The sequence below is a fragment of the Accipiter gentilis genome, unplaced genomic scaffold (genome assembly GCF_929443795.1).
Source record: "Accipiter gentilis unplaced genomic scaffold, bAccGen1.1, whole genome shotgun sequence".
Classification (NCBI taxonomy): domain Eukaryota; kingdom Metazoa; phylum Chordata; class Aves; order Accipitriformes; family Accipitridae; genus Astur; species Astur gentilis.
In genome coordinates this window covers 394073-408363 of record NW_026060823.1, presented here as the reverse complement: position 1 = coordinate 408363, position 14291 = coordinate 394073, and the positions used below count along the sequence as shown (strand labels likewise).

Here is a 14291-nt window from a genome sequence, read left to right as displayed (position 1 = left end):
CTCTGCTCTCATATCCCCAGCAACTTGGGTTGTTCTCCTGGAGCTGAGCAGTCAGACTCTACTTTGAGGCTATTCACGTGGGTGATGGACAGGACGGTCGCAGCCACAAACCAGGGCAGCCCCATCACAGAGCACACCCCGAGCATCACGGCCACCACAAAAAGGTCCAGGTGGTACCCGCATCCTTTCTGCAGGCAGGAAAACAAGAAACAGAGCATCCCATAGCACAAGAGCAAGGATAACGTCGCAAGTCAGACTCAAACCCTGCTCGAGCACAAGTCAACTTCTTCAGAATTCAAAACAAGAAATGGAAACAAGCAAGGGTGTATGCAGGCTTTGCACAAGCACCTGGCATGAAAATCTGGCAGGAGTTCAGACACAATGGATATGCAGAGCTTGTGCATTAAATACTTCTCCAAAAAACAACAAGCCACAACCCAAAAGCACCAAACCATTTTTTCCACTCACAAAGAAAACTGTACCACTTGCAAGGAAGGTGTGACTCTGAGTTATCCCTGGCAGCGCATCAAAACAATTCATTCCCCACACCTGCTGCTGCTGCCATTTTAAAACAAAAACGCAGTTCTCTATTGCTCCAAGATTAATTTGCTCCCCCAAAAGGTTGCTCATCTATACTGCCCTGTCACTTGCTCCCTGCATCATCGTTAATCCAGGAGGGCATCCTGCCACGCAGCCTGACCTTGTCCCAAACCAATGCCTTCAGAAAGCATCGGGAATAAGAGCTTCTCCCCAGACCTGCAGCCCAGAAGGGGCTGGGGTCATCTCTCGCAGGCCCTTACCTTCAGCTTGTGCTCCTTCCTGTTCACAATAACGGCACTGATCTGCTGGTCCATGAATATCAAGATGGTGCAGAGCAGAGCTGGGACGAGCGCAGCCAACACCGTCCACCAAGGGTTGGGTCCTATGGGGTTGATGAACCACCCGCGGTCATCTCTGGTAGGCTGCAACAAAGCCCACACATCAGCATCGTCTCCCAGCCCAGGCACTCCACTGGCTTTCATTTTCCCCTCCCTCCTTGTGTCAGAGCACCTCCCAGCCCTGGCTTCATGTCCCCCTCTCCCGGGGGCTTCAGCAGTGCCAGTCTCCTCTTTGCAAGCAGCTCTAGATACTTCCCCTGTAGGTATCTAGTTTTGGGGCCATCTTCTCGTTTCCAGGAGGAAGCAAGGCACTTGGAGGTGGAAGAGGAGATGGTCACACCACCAGCATCTCCTCCAGACTCAGCCCTGCCCTGCCCCGGCATCACCTTGTGACACCCCCACGTGCCAAAACACCTCGTTACCTTGAACTCATGGGGGACCTGGAGCTTCGGCGATGGGATCCCAACCACAAAGTCAAGGAGCACCATGATGACGATGGTGAGGAAAACAGCAAAGTCGCTCACTGTGGACCGTACCTGGGGCGAGAAACCAGAGGTGAGAGGGGCATGGCAAACAGGGCCGTAAGGTGAGATGCAAGAGTTGCAGACATCCACAACATTAAGGCTGCTTAACCAAATCCCACCACCCCTCTGAGCACATGCAGCCTGATCCCTTGCTTAGATACTGCTGCTGTGTTTGTCCCTGTGAGATCTGGGGTCAGACAATAAAAAAAAGCTTAACTAGGCCAACAAGGGTTGGTTTAAGTCAAAATCTAAAAATAATAATAATAATATTAAAAATAAGAAAACACATGTCTGCCACTACAGCTACACTCACAGCTACAATGGCAACAAGGCACTGAGGCATCCTTTAGTCCTCAAAAGGAAGCTCCTCATTCGAATCTACTTTCCACTCGAGCACATAATGCGCAGAAGGTAGGGGAAAAAAAAACAAACCGAAACCCCCAACCCCCAAAACTTTGGGAAACCTGACTTCCTACTACCTGAGGAGAAGAAAAAAAATTAAAAAAAATCAAACCCCAAAAATCTTCAATCTGGGGCAGGTCACGAGGCAGGTGGGAAACGCTACGATGATTTTGCACTCATGGAAATGAGTGTGGGACATCCAAGCTCTTGGAGAGCTTGGCCTGCAAGGCCAACGTTTCCCAGCTTGACCAAGGCAGGGCAAATACTGCTTAGTGCTCCAGGAAAGCCATTTTGGGAAACGAGTGCGGAGATGGACACTGGCCACCTCCTTCTACTTACTCTGGTTGGAAAGTAGCGGCTGGTTTTAAACTTCTTCAAGAAGCTTGACAGGGCAAAGGTGGCGAAGAAGAGGATGCAGCACCAGAAGAATACATCAGGGGCGTAGGGGCCGTCGCATCCACAGGCAGGTCCTTGAAACTCCCCACGCAAATACTGACATTCCTGGAGAAACAGAGCGTCAGGACACAAAGGCAGTGCACGTGCGGCAGGGAAACCTCGCATAGCTAGGGGGTTTTGAGGATCTTGGTCCAAGATCCACGACCCTGTAACTGCTCCTGCCAATGGAGATTTATATTTAATGAGCAGCAGCAGCTGAACAAGTGACACATCGAACTACACAGCGGAGAAATGAGATGTGAGGAGACACCATACGCTAGTAACACATTACAAGAAACACTCATCCAGGTGACACTCTTCCATCAGTTGCTTGCATTCATAGCACTGTGTTTCCTTAACTGCATCTGGCTTCAGTCCTCACATCTTCCCGCAAAAAACAACATGCCAGGCTCTCCCAACCCTGTGAAGAAAACCTCATCAGCTTTCCTAACTAAAAAGTAATTATTTTAAAAATTATTTTTAAACCTGAAAAGGACTAGGATTCACAGGACTAGCATCATTACATTCACTTCACAGTCCTCCTCAAAATGGGAGAACAAAAGATAATTGACATGACAAACGCCACAGTTACAGACGTTCCTTCCTGGGGGTGCAGTTCGCACACCTAGGAGCTCATGCATGCACGAATGGGTGACGCCAGGCAGCAGCCTTCTTACGTGCCTCTGACCTCAGGAAGAAACAGATAGCATGAATACTTTTACTCCATTTGCATCCTGAGGACCAGAGATGAAGCCCAAGATTTGCCTAGATGACACAGTCAGTTCCTTTAAGGGATGAAATTGTTCGTTTGAGTTTGGCTTCAAGGACTCCCACAGCTGGCGATTAACTAAGAGGTATGCTACAGCGAGGAGCCCGACACACAGACTGCAGGACAACTCATCACGCCAGGCCTCTGAGCTTGCAGTTCTCCGCAGGGCCCGGTGCTGCCTGAGCAGGTGGATGGACTTCCCAGTTCCAGAAATACAAGCTCGTGAATCAAACCCTCCTCAAGCACGCAGGCAAAACTGGCTGCGCTTTAGCGAAGCAAACCAACAACGAGGCTTCCTTTGTTTGGGTGCCTCCAGTCTGACGATGCTCTGGGCTACTTTCTCTTCCTGGCAGCAACAGGAATAAGTTGCTCTCATACCTACCAGCTTCTGACAGAGAAAGAGGATGATCTCGTTCTTGCCTGCTAGGACCAGGGGTGGCAATAACGCAGTCTGCCGAGACTGGAAGGGGATGCCTTGGAGGCGGAAACACGCGGGTGTTCATTACTCCTGGGCACTCGGAATCACGGGAGGAGATGATGCCGAAAGGCCTGATCCGATTCACAAACTGACGCACCTTAGGACTGAAAAGGCTTCTCCTTCCACTAACTTACTTTTCTCTGCAACAACAGCCTCAGGAGAGTAACTTCTCCGTAACCCTTTACACTACAGCAACTACAATACTTAATCCTAATGTACCTTACAAGAAAACTACTGCGGTCTTCTCTACTAGAGGGCCAACGCTGCTGCGCCTGTAAGGAGCGCTTTACATTTTATTAACCTTTTGAAACAACGCACTAGCTTCCCTTGCAATCGCATTACGTGGGCTTCCTGGGACTTTATATATGCACGTTCGTTTTCTCTGGCTAAATCAGATTTGGAACGCAGGGGTGGCCATCTGAAAACACTGCAAAACATTCTTTTTACATACATCAGTTCTCTGGTGAAGGCAACAACTGAGGAGGATCTTCAGCTAATGTAAAACTGCGAAGCTCAGAGGAGTCGTACTCCAGCTAAAGATCTGCGCACTACTAGGCAGGAATGTCAAATTAAGCAATGCCCAACAGATACAAGTCATTGGACCTTTTCTTTTACAAGTAGGAAAGAAAGGGTACACAGAAAGATAGTGGTCTGTAGAAAATGCATGTAAATCATCAAGATTTCCAAGGATTACTCGAATCGCTTCCTGGAGAGGCCAAAACAAGAAAGGAAGGAAGAATATTAACAAGATAGCCACAATCCCACTGCCAAGTACAGTTTTCAGGCTTGGGAAAAAAAAAAATAACATTACAGTTTGCAGGAGTCATGGAAGAGCAGGTTCCAGATATTTTGCTTTTCCTCCTCCCCTTCTTCCCCCTGCTCCCTCCCATCACCTTAGAGCACGCTGCCCTAACAGATTCACAGAAACTGAAGTGAACGAATATCTTAACCCTGAATTAACATAGAAGCAATACTATGGAGAGTGGAGGTGTGCTTTTAAATTTAACAAGTTCTACATTTAAGAAGCCTCCTCCTTGCCAGCACAACACATGCAAGTATTGACCTGTTTCAAAAATAAACATATTCCCCTTTTTCGGAATATTGACCCAATTCAGTTACAAAGGAACTGTAATTCAGCCCCAACAAACTCCTGCTTTATAAACGGGAAACTTTTTCTAGGAATACCTTTTGTTGGGAAGTGGCTTGCTGAAAAAGGACATGGGCCTGTGGAAAAGTTGTGCGAGCAGAGTTCTGTGTGAAAGAATGTCAGTTTGAGCAACAAGACTAGGCCTTGGCTGAAAATAGCTGGCTTTACTGATATTGGGAGAAAAACAACAGCTGGTCTCGCTGTTATCAGGAGAAAGACAGGGACGGTGTGACCTTGGCATAACTTCACAAGTAACTTTTGAAGAAGTTCTCAGGAGAAAGTTACTGAACACGCGTAGCTGCCAACCACAAGTGGGTGTGTTTTAGTAATGAATAAACATTAGCAATGTACCAATCATATTAGGACTAGTAGGCATAATTATCGCAAACTGTATAAATATGAGCTATCCGTGCAAATAAAGTTGAATCACTTCTATCACTCATATTGGGTCGACTTATGTGCATTCCTCCGCCGCTCCAACAAATGGCGCCCGAACGGGGACCGAAGAAAGGGGAATTGGAGCGACGGACACTGAGAAGCACCGGTAGCAGCGACCGGGGGGCAAAAGATTAACCGAACGCTGATCGTCTTGGTTGGTGTGTTAACTCTCGTGCCTGGACCGTCCAAAAGGGGTTCGCCGTCAGTGAGGGCTACTGGAAAAAGGCTGCAAAGACTTTTTAACCGAGGTGCCTTAATCAAGGTAGCACCCAGGAGTATCAAGAAGCCGGCCGGCAATGGATCAAGAGGTAGCCCTAAAATTATTACAATGCTTTTTAGAAAAGCGGGGAGTAAACTGCATTAAGCAAATTTCGGGGTTAGTCACGCTGGGTCGCGTTAAGGGATGCTTTAAGAATCCGGATTTATTATTTAAGGAGAGTGAATGGCGTAGATTAGGAGACGTATTATGGGATATGGTAACTGATGATGATAAATCAGCTAAAAAACTAATGAAGCAAGGACAGAAACCTTTCAATTAGTGTGGGTACAGCTTTTGAGCTTAGTACCTGGAATGCTATCGGAACCTCCCTATGGGATGAAATTAGTGACGGGTCTAAAGAAGTTAAAGATCTTGTAACTTTACGGAAATTGATTAAGACAACTCTGTAAGAAATGAAAGCAGATCGTAAAGCGTCTGCGTCTGCTTTTGCTGCTCTCTCTCTCCAACCGCAAGCGAAAGGGAAAAGCGGGGAGAAAAACATAATGCAGCGAGAGAGACTTTTTGGAGCTTGTTCGCCTACTCTCGTGCCCTTGACTTCTGCTCCACTCCCTGGGACTGCCGATATTAATCAGCCATCCGACAGTTCCCAAGCCTCCCTAACCGTACGATTAAAGGAAACCCTACAGAATCAGGGAGTGAGTAAAAATCTGCCTACGAAAAACCAGCCCTCAGATACCACCGTTCAACATGAACAAATTATACCTAGCATACACCCTGATTCAAATAATGCAAACAAGGACTTGGCTACTCTAATAATAGAACAAAAAGAGACAATGTTAGAATTGTTAAAGGAAATGGGGAAAAGAGACGGGGAAACCAACCGCACCCGTGACAGACGCGGAGCCGCCTGTAATAGCCGCTGCAGAAGAAAGGCAGAGACATTGGAGGGGTGTAATAACAGATGCCATTATAGAAGGGACTATGCTCTAAGCATTCCCAGTTATTGCATCAAATGGACAGAAAAAATGGGAGGTGTTTGACTGGAAGGTCATTGAGAAATTAAGGAATGCTGTGAGTCAGTAGGGAATCAAATCTGCGTTAACTCACCAAATACTGCAATTCATTTTTTCTGCTGATACGCTGATACCTCAAGATATTAAACAGCTAGCACAGTTGATTTTGACACCCGCCCGAATGTTAGTGTTTTTCTGGCAGCGGGAGAAGCTCTGTGATAGGGAACAAGCAACATCACGACAACAAACAGATCCCCTATGGGGAGTAACCATGCAGATGCCGATGGGTGCTGGACCCTTCGCATCAGGGAACGCTCAGTTACAATGTGTCACTGAGGTTCATCATCTATCACAGATCTTGGCGTATCAAGCTTTTCTTACCGTACCAGACAATATGTACAGCCATGCTTTTACCCAGGTGAAACAGGAGAATACAATTTATGACCACCCTGACATGAACGAGGGCATGAAAGAAAACACGTTCAAAATACTCGCTTTTGAAAATGCTACTGAAAAGACACGCAAAGCATTGTGTAATTTGCCGAAAAATGCAGACATCGTTGATATGATAGAATACACGGATCGATCAGTGGACTCACAGAAAGTAGCCTATGCTGCCACAGCTCTCCAAGGAGCTACAAAGAAACACAAGGCCAGTAAGACACCCTTGGTCAAGTGTTCTAACTGTGGCAAACGTGGACACATTAGGAGCAAATGTACAGGTACTGTTAACAGTAAGTGCTGCAACAAGTGTAAGAAAGATAACCATACCACCAAGAATACAGGAAGAAGGGAAACTTTACACCGACTGCGAAGGCCCCTCGCGCGACGACACGAATGCAAGGGGCTTGAGCTGCCAGCCCTCAGGCAGCCTCGCAACCACCAGATCCGCCACCGCAGGAAGCTCCAGAGTGGATGTGGAAACCGCAGTCAACATAAAGGGACCATTGGGGTTTGGACTTAGTGCATTTTTAATGGGGCAATCTTCAACAGCTCTAGAAGGAATTCTGGTGCTCCCAGGGCTTATTGATGCAGATTATTGTGGGACTGTGAAAATTATGATTCATGTTTTAATCCCTCCTGTTTCTATTCCTAAAGGTACCAGAATAGCACAATTAGTTCCATTCAGGTCGTGTGTTCCGAACCCAGGTGAAGTACAACGTGGAGATGGTGGATTCGGCTCCACAGGGAAACCGCAGGTATACTTTGCCATGGACGCAACAAGAGGTAAACCAGAAAAGGTAGTGCAATTGGAAGGGCCCGATGGAGTTGTTGTCAAGAAACCGATGACAATCAATACAGGTGCTGATGTTATGATTATTTCACAATGCATTTGGCCTCCATCATGGCCATCGATCAATCCAAACTTTGGTATTGCAGGGATAGGGGGCACACAAGCCACCTTAGTAAGTCAGCTACCAATTACATTTGTGTTCCCCGATGGTGAACACATTACGACGTGTCCGTATGTCATGACTACCCCAACTGAATTGTTTGGCCTCGTAGGCCATGATTTATTGAGCCAAATGAAGGCAATGTTAGTGACGCATCCTTTTTAGGAGCGGTCACTGAGGGGTAGCCGATTCTGAAAATTAACTGGAAAACAGATGAACCTGTTTGGATTGATCAGTAGCTGCTAAATTCTGAAAGGCTACTAAAAATACAAGGGTTAGTTGAGGACCAGTTGAGAGCGGGACAAGTTGTTCCTTCTACTAGTCCATGGAATACATCAATATTTACCATTCCCAAGAAAAGTGGGAAGCGGAGACTGTTACATGATCTCAGAGCTGTGAATGTGGTGATGCACAGTATGGGAGCCCTGCAGCCAGGTTTGCCATCTCCAGTTATGCTTCCAGAAGAATGGGATTTGTTAATTATAAATCTAAAAGATTGCACCCAGATGGCGCTGAACGGTTCGCCTTTTCGGTACCATCGATTAACAAGGCAGAACCCTATAAGAGATACCATTGGGTCGTGTTACCGCAATGAATGCGCAATTCCCCCACGATGCGTCAGGTGTATGTGGCCTGGGCATCAGAGCCTGTAAGAAAGCAGTTACCTCAGTAACTTGCCACAGGATGAGATTTTAACTCAATTGCAGGACATCTTAAGCCATCGCGGAGTAATAATCACTCCTGAAAAGGTGCAAAAGGCAGCACCTTGGAAGTATTTGGGGTGGCACATAAATGCTAGCAATGTTAAACCTCAGAAGGTTCAAATAACATGAGAAATTTCAATGTTACATGATGTCCAGAAGCTTGTGGGAGATATCCAGTGGGTGCGGAATCTTTGCGGCATCACTAATGGCAATATGACCCCTCTGGTAGAACTCTTGGGTATGAGAACACTGTGCAGATGAGAAACGGGAAATGACAGAGTTGACCAATTGGTTGCAGCGCCACGGGAGCCTCCTCCAGGGAATCGTTTTCAACAAAGCACGGCAATCGCATGCGTTCTTGCACCAACCCGCTAGGATGTTAGCAAAGCAATTTGACTTACCACTTACTGATGCCCAAGGTATCGTTAAAGCATGCCCTGATTGTCAAAAGGAAGGGCTCGGCTTGGGCTGTGGGGTTAACCGACGAGGTCTTTTGCCATTGCAATTGTGGCAAATGGATTTCACCCATGTCATGTGGTTTGGTGCAAAGCGTTCTGTGCATGTGTGTATTGATACCTATCCTGCTGCCATGTGGGCCACGGCACGAACTGGAGAAAAGGCCTTACATATTGAATGACATCTTCACGCTTCTTTTGCAGTACTGGGTGTGCCTCAAGAAATTAAGATGGACAACGGCCCAGCCTATGGTTCTACACGATTTGCTCGATTTTGTAATTTGTGGGGAATTCACCACGGTACCGGTATTCCACATCTTCCCACAGGACAGGCTATTGTCGAATGGGCCAACCAAACCCTAAAAGAACATGCTGCAAAAACAAAAGGGGGGAACCCAGGGCTTACTCCCAGAGGAACGATTGGCCAAAGCCTTATTTGTGCTAAATTATCTTAGATTGACAGGTGATCACAAAGACCCACCAATGGTAGTGCATCATGTTCTTTTACAGGCAGAAAGGACGCAACAAAGTACAGGAATCATGGTAATGTCTAAGGACCCAGAATCCAGGAAATGGTGCAGATCAGCAGAAGTAAAACTTACTGGGAGATCCTGGCTAAGTGGGACAAGCCATGGCTTCGCACTGATGCTGGACCCGGAATTGTTCCAATGGCGACTGGCACGGCACCGGCGGGTGCTGGAGCCACTGATCTGACAGATTCTAACTAATAGAGTATTACTAGTGGACACGGAGTCCTTCAGAGAGGTTTTCAGAACAGCGTGCCTTATTGTATATAGAACCTGCTTTAGGTAAAAAGTGTGTAAAGCATAATTTGATTAAACATAGTGTGATTACGGGAAGACAGTGTGGGGTAAAAGTTAGTTAAAGCCAAAATTAGGGGTAAGGTCTATTTCCATTAATAACCTGGGAACGAGGTTGATTGTGTTTCCACAGATACAGGCCCACGATGGACTCCTGTTCGATTTGCATGACCATCATCATCTGGAGCATCATAGATGATGTGGCAATATGAATACTACCTCAGCCAAAAACTAATGTATAGGTCACCTTGGCTAACATAACAGGTCAAGATTCTCTGTGCATCGCAACTGTATCGTAAAGCCCATGAACCAATAGACAAGATGGCTATGACTCGTGCAGCGCGCCTGGCCAGCGAGCGCATGCGTCATAGATTGCAACCGAGGCGGACTTTTGGCACCCGCTGGCCACGTGTGCTAAAACCCGTTCCTCTGCAAATGTATAAATACTGGGATTTTCCGAAGAGCATCGGGCTGGTGTACAGTGAGGCCATCGTTGCCTCTGTGGGGACGCCCACGGAAAGCTGGCACCTACCGATTGCTGGGCTGAGTTCGTGGAGCAAGATGGCACAAGAATGTATAGATGGTTCATTTTCCTCATGGTCTGGGTCATTAGGGGTAACGGGTTGGCTCAAAGAATTATGGGCATTATTGTAGTTACTGTGATTTTAGCTATTGTAATAGTTTTACCTTGTTCAGCTTATTAAGGAAAATGGCATCCCAAGTTATTAAGCAAGCCTGGATTGCTCAAAAACAAAAAGAGGGAGAAAGATTTAAACGGAGACCTACAGTGGATTCAACCTTGTTGTGGTATTACAAATACAGACTTACAGCCGCTGCTGGATTTATTGTGGGGCAGCGGTACCTTAACTTCTACAAGACAACTAAGTGCACCGGGATGGCAAGCCTTGGCAGCAATTGGACAAAAAAAACAAAACAAAACAAAACAAACAAAAAAAAAAAAACCCACAACAAAAAAACCCCATCACATCCTCCATGTCTGGCAGATACGTTCCTGATTTACCCATAAATTTGAAACCTTATGCTGAGATTGATATCGAACACACTGACTGTAGTAAGCAGCATGACAGTGACACCGGTGATTGATCCACATCGGTTAACACCATGGGACAGTAAGAATGTTTGGGTGTCACTAGCTAAAGCTATTAATCAAACCTCTTTTTGTGTGCTTATGTATTTTATTAGGTATAATGTTGTTTTTACTGTGTTTAATTAATTGTGTTCACAGATCTTTGCAAAGGGCAATACAGCAGGTGTTAAAATTTTACCTCAATCTATATACAAACAAATAGATTGGCTGAAGAAACATACACAAAGATCCAGCAAGAAACTAGTTGGTTTGATGGAGTGTTACAATCAATATTCGGCGGGATAACACTATGGGTAATGTCATTGATTAAGGAAGCCTTATGATGGTTGGGTATATTGATATCAATCTGTGTAATAGTTAGAATTCCGTATGGGTGCATGATAAAAGGAGTCTCAAAGCTGACACACCAAGCTCTACTCGCACAAAAAGAAAAAGGGGGAATTGTTGGGAATTGGCTTCATGAAAAAGGACATGGGTCTATAGAAAAGCTGTGCGAGCAGAGTTCTGTGTGAAAGAATGTCAGTTTGAGCAGCAAGACTAGGCCTTGGCCGAAAATAGCTGGCTTTGCTGATATCAGGAGAAAAACAGGGACAGTGTGACCTTGGCATAACTTCATAAGTAACTTTTGAAGAAGTTCCCATGAGAAAGCTACGGAACATGCATAGCTGCAAATCACAAGTGGGTGTGTTTTAGTAATGAATAAACATTAGCAATTTGCCATTGTTGTCCAGGCCCATTGCCTTTTGCAGTCTGGCCCATTTCCAGCTTGGGGGTGCTCTTAGGATTAGTCTGGAGGCAAAGATCACACTGTTGTGCGATCACACTGCCTCACCGTGGCGTATAAATTCCTAGCCACAATTTCTCCTATCGGATGATTATACAGGGCTTCTGTTCCCCAATGTCTTTTCCTATGTTCCTCCCCTATCAAATGCCATAATAAGCAAGAGGGAACGATTAGCTTTCCCTGTGGGGTATGAGCCCACCCCTCTTCATTATATGACCCTTCTAAACCTGTAATGAGCTTTTGATCTTCCTTAGTGTATTCTGGCTTACCTTCTAGGGAAATCCACCTATCAGGAATTAAGGCCCCTTCTGTTTTTACCTGTGTTTTGGCCACTTGTTTTGCCTCTCTGTCCGCCAGCTCGTTCCCTTTTTCCAAATCTGAGCTCGCTTTCTGGTGTGCCTTAATATGCATAATTGCTACTTTCTTAGGGAGCTGGACAGCTTCCAGTAACTTCAGAATTTCTTCTGCGTGTTTGATATTTTTCCCTTGAGAACTCACTAGTCCTCTCTCCTTCCAAATTGCTCCACGTGCGTGTACAACTCCAAAGGCATATTTTGAGTCTGTCTAAATGTTCACAACTTTGCCCTGGGCCAATTCCAGGGCGCGGGTTAGAGCAATTATTTCTGCCTTCTGTGCGGAGGTGTTCCTGGGCAAAGCCCCCGATTCTATTACCTCTTGGCTGGCAGTGACGGCGTATCCCGCGTGTCGATTACTGTTTAGGACGTAACTGCTTCCGTCTGTGAAGCGAGTTTCCCCGTTTTCCATGGGGCCGTCTTTCACGTCTGGGCAACTGGCGTACGTTGCTTCGATGGTTTCCAAACGGTCACGATGTACCGGTTCTCCTGTGTTCCTGCTGAGAAAAGAAGCTGGGTTGACAATGTTAGCGACTACAATCTCCACGTCATCCCGCGCTACCAATATAGCTTGATATCTCAGGAATCTTTGTGGAGAGAGCCAGTGTCCGCCTTTTGCTTCCGGTACTGCTGATACTGCGTGAGACACCAGAACAGTCATCTTCTGGCCCAGAGTAAACTTTCGGGCTTCCTGTGTATTTAGTATCACAGCCGCAACCGCCCGCAGGCATCCAGGCCAACCTTTTGCAGTCGTGTCTAACTGCTTAGAGAGGTAGGCAACTGCCCATCGATACGGGCCCAGGTTTTGTGCTAATATTCCCAGAGCAATGCCCTGCTTCTCATGGGAGTAAAGAAGAAACAGCTTACTCGCATCTGGGAGTCCTAAGGCCAGGGCCGACATCAAAGCCTTTTTTGGTAGCTCAAAGGCTCGTTCGGTCTCCTTATTCCACTCAAGGTGTTTCTGCTTAGTGGCTGTCAACGCATACAGTGGTTTAACAAGCAATCCGTAATTATAGATCCACAATCGGCACCACCCTGTCATTCCCAGAAAAGTCCATAACTCTTCTACTGTCTGAGGTCTCCCAGTTTGACATATTGCCTCTTTACAGGCCTGTCCCAAAGGTCTTTGTCCCGCACTAATTTCATAGCCCAAATAATTCACTTTGCCTTGCATTACCTGTGCCTTTTTCTTGGATACCCGGTACCCCTGAAGTCCCAGGAAATTCAACAGACTCGCCGCCCACGTCGTACAATCTTTCTCCGTTTTGGTGGCGATCGGGATATCATCCACATACTGCAACAGCTTCCCCTCCTCAGACGGGGTTTCCCAGGATTCCAAGTCTTTCGCAAACCGATTGCCAAAAACGGTAGGCCTATTCTTAAATCCTTGTGGCAAGGCCGTCCAAGTGAGCTGGGTCTTTCGACCGCTCTTGGGCTTTTCCCATTCAAATGTGAGTAAGTTTTGCCTGGCTTCATGGAGAGGGAGGCAAACGAAAGCATCCTTCAAATCTAAAACACTAAACCAAGTCAATTCAGGTGTTAGCACGGTTAACAGGGTCTATGGGTTCGCCGCTACCGGGTAAAGATCTTCAGTTATCTTATTCACCGCCCATAAGTCTTGGACCACCCAATATGACCCATCGGGCTTCCGAACAGGTAATATAGGGGGATTGAATTCAGACTCACACTCTTTTAATAGTCCCAACTGCAAAAATTTTTCTATCACCGGCCGGATTCCTTCTCTGTCTTTCTTCTTTAGGGGATATTGTTTAATTCTTACCAGCTTTTGGCCTTCCTTGATCCTAACTTCAACAGGTGGAACACTTTTCGCTCTTCCAGGTGCATCGGTAGCCCATACCCCCGGGTACACTTGCTTTAAGATGTCCTCATTAATGATTCCTTCTAGGGGGAGACTGGTTAAGGTTAGGCTCAATATTTGAATATTTTGCTGATCTTTTACCTCCAGAGTAATTTCTCCCTTCTTGAATACAATTTTTGCTCCCAATGGTTCCAACAAGTCCCTTCCCAAAAGGGCCTTTGGGGAGTTCGGCATATATAAAAATTTATGAATGCCCCACTGTTTTCCTAATTTATATTCTAAAGGTTTACAAAACTATGCCTTTTCACTTTGGCCAGTCGCTCCTTTCACCGTGACATAATCATTCCCCGGGGCATCAAAGCCTGATTCAAAACCGAGTATGTTGCTCCTGTATCTACCAAAAATTCTACCTCTTGTTCTGTTTTCCCTAGCTTAATTATAACCAGTGGATCCGCTAGGGTAGATTCCCCAGGTTCTCGTCAGTCTCCCTTCACAGAGGCTACTGTTCTTCCTGTTTGAGCCCTCTGATGCTCCTTGTTCCCTGGGCAT

The 14291-nt window shown here is 46.3% G+C and overlaps 1 protein-coding gene and 1 long non-coding RNA gene across 32 annotated transcripts in view; one reads left to right on the top strand and one right to left on the bottom strand.

Annotated features, from left to right (window-relative positions):
* The window catches only part of LOC126036761 (electroneutral sodium bicarbonate exchanger 1-like), a 340015-nt gene that overhangs the window by 123723 nt on the left and 202001 nt on the right, over positions 1 to 14291 (bottom strand). For 9 of the 30 annotated variants that reach the window (XM_049796814.1, XM_049796808.1, XM_049796843.1 and 6 more), the window contains 2 exons: positions 1301 to 1414; positions 801 to 962 (listed from right to left, as the gene is read on the bottom strand). The exons of 4 other annotated variants lie outside the window; for them this stretch is intronic. In XM_049796814.1, the coding sequence (XP_049652771.1) occupies positions 801 to 962; positions 1301 to 1414 (276 nt within the window). Of the gene's footprint in view, positions 1 to 800; positions 963 to 1300; positions 1415 to 2143; positions 2306 to 12242; positions 12424 to 13100; positions 13646 to 13703; positions 13826 to 14291 lie in introns of those variants that run through there. 17 more of the 30 variants (XM_049796841.1, XM_049796825.1, XM_049796830.1 and 14 more) reach the window with 9 other exon arrangements.
* Positions 1 to 14291, top strand: part of LOC126036771 (uncharacterized) — a 251573-nt gene that overhangs the window by 205038 nt on the left and 32244 nt on the right. The gene's annotated exons all lie outside the window — the stretch shown is intronic.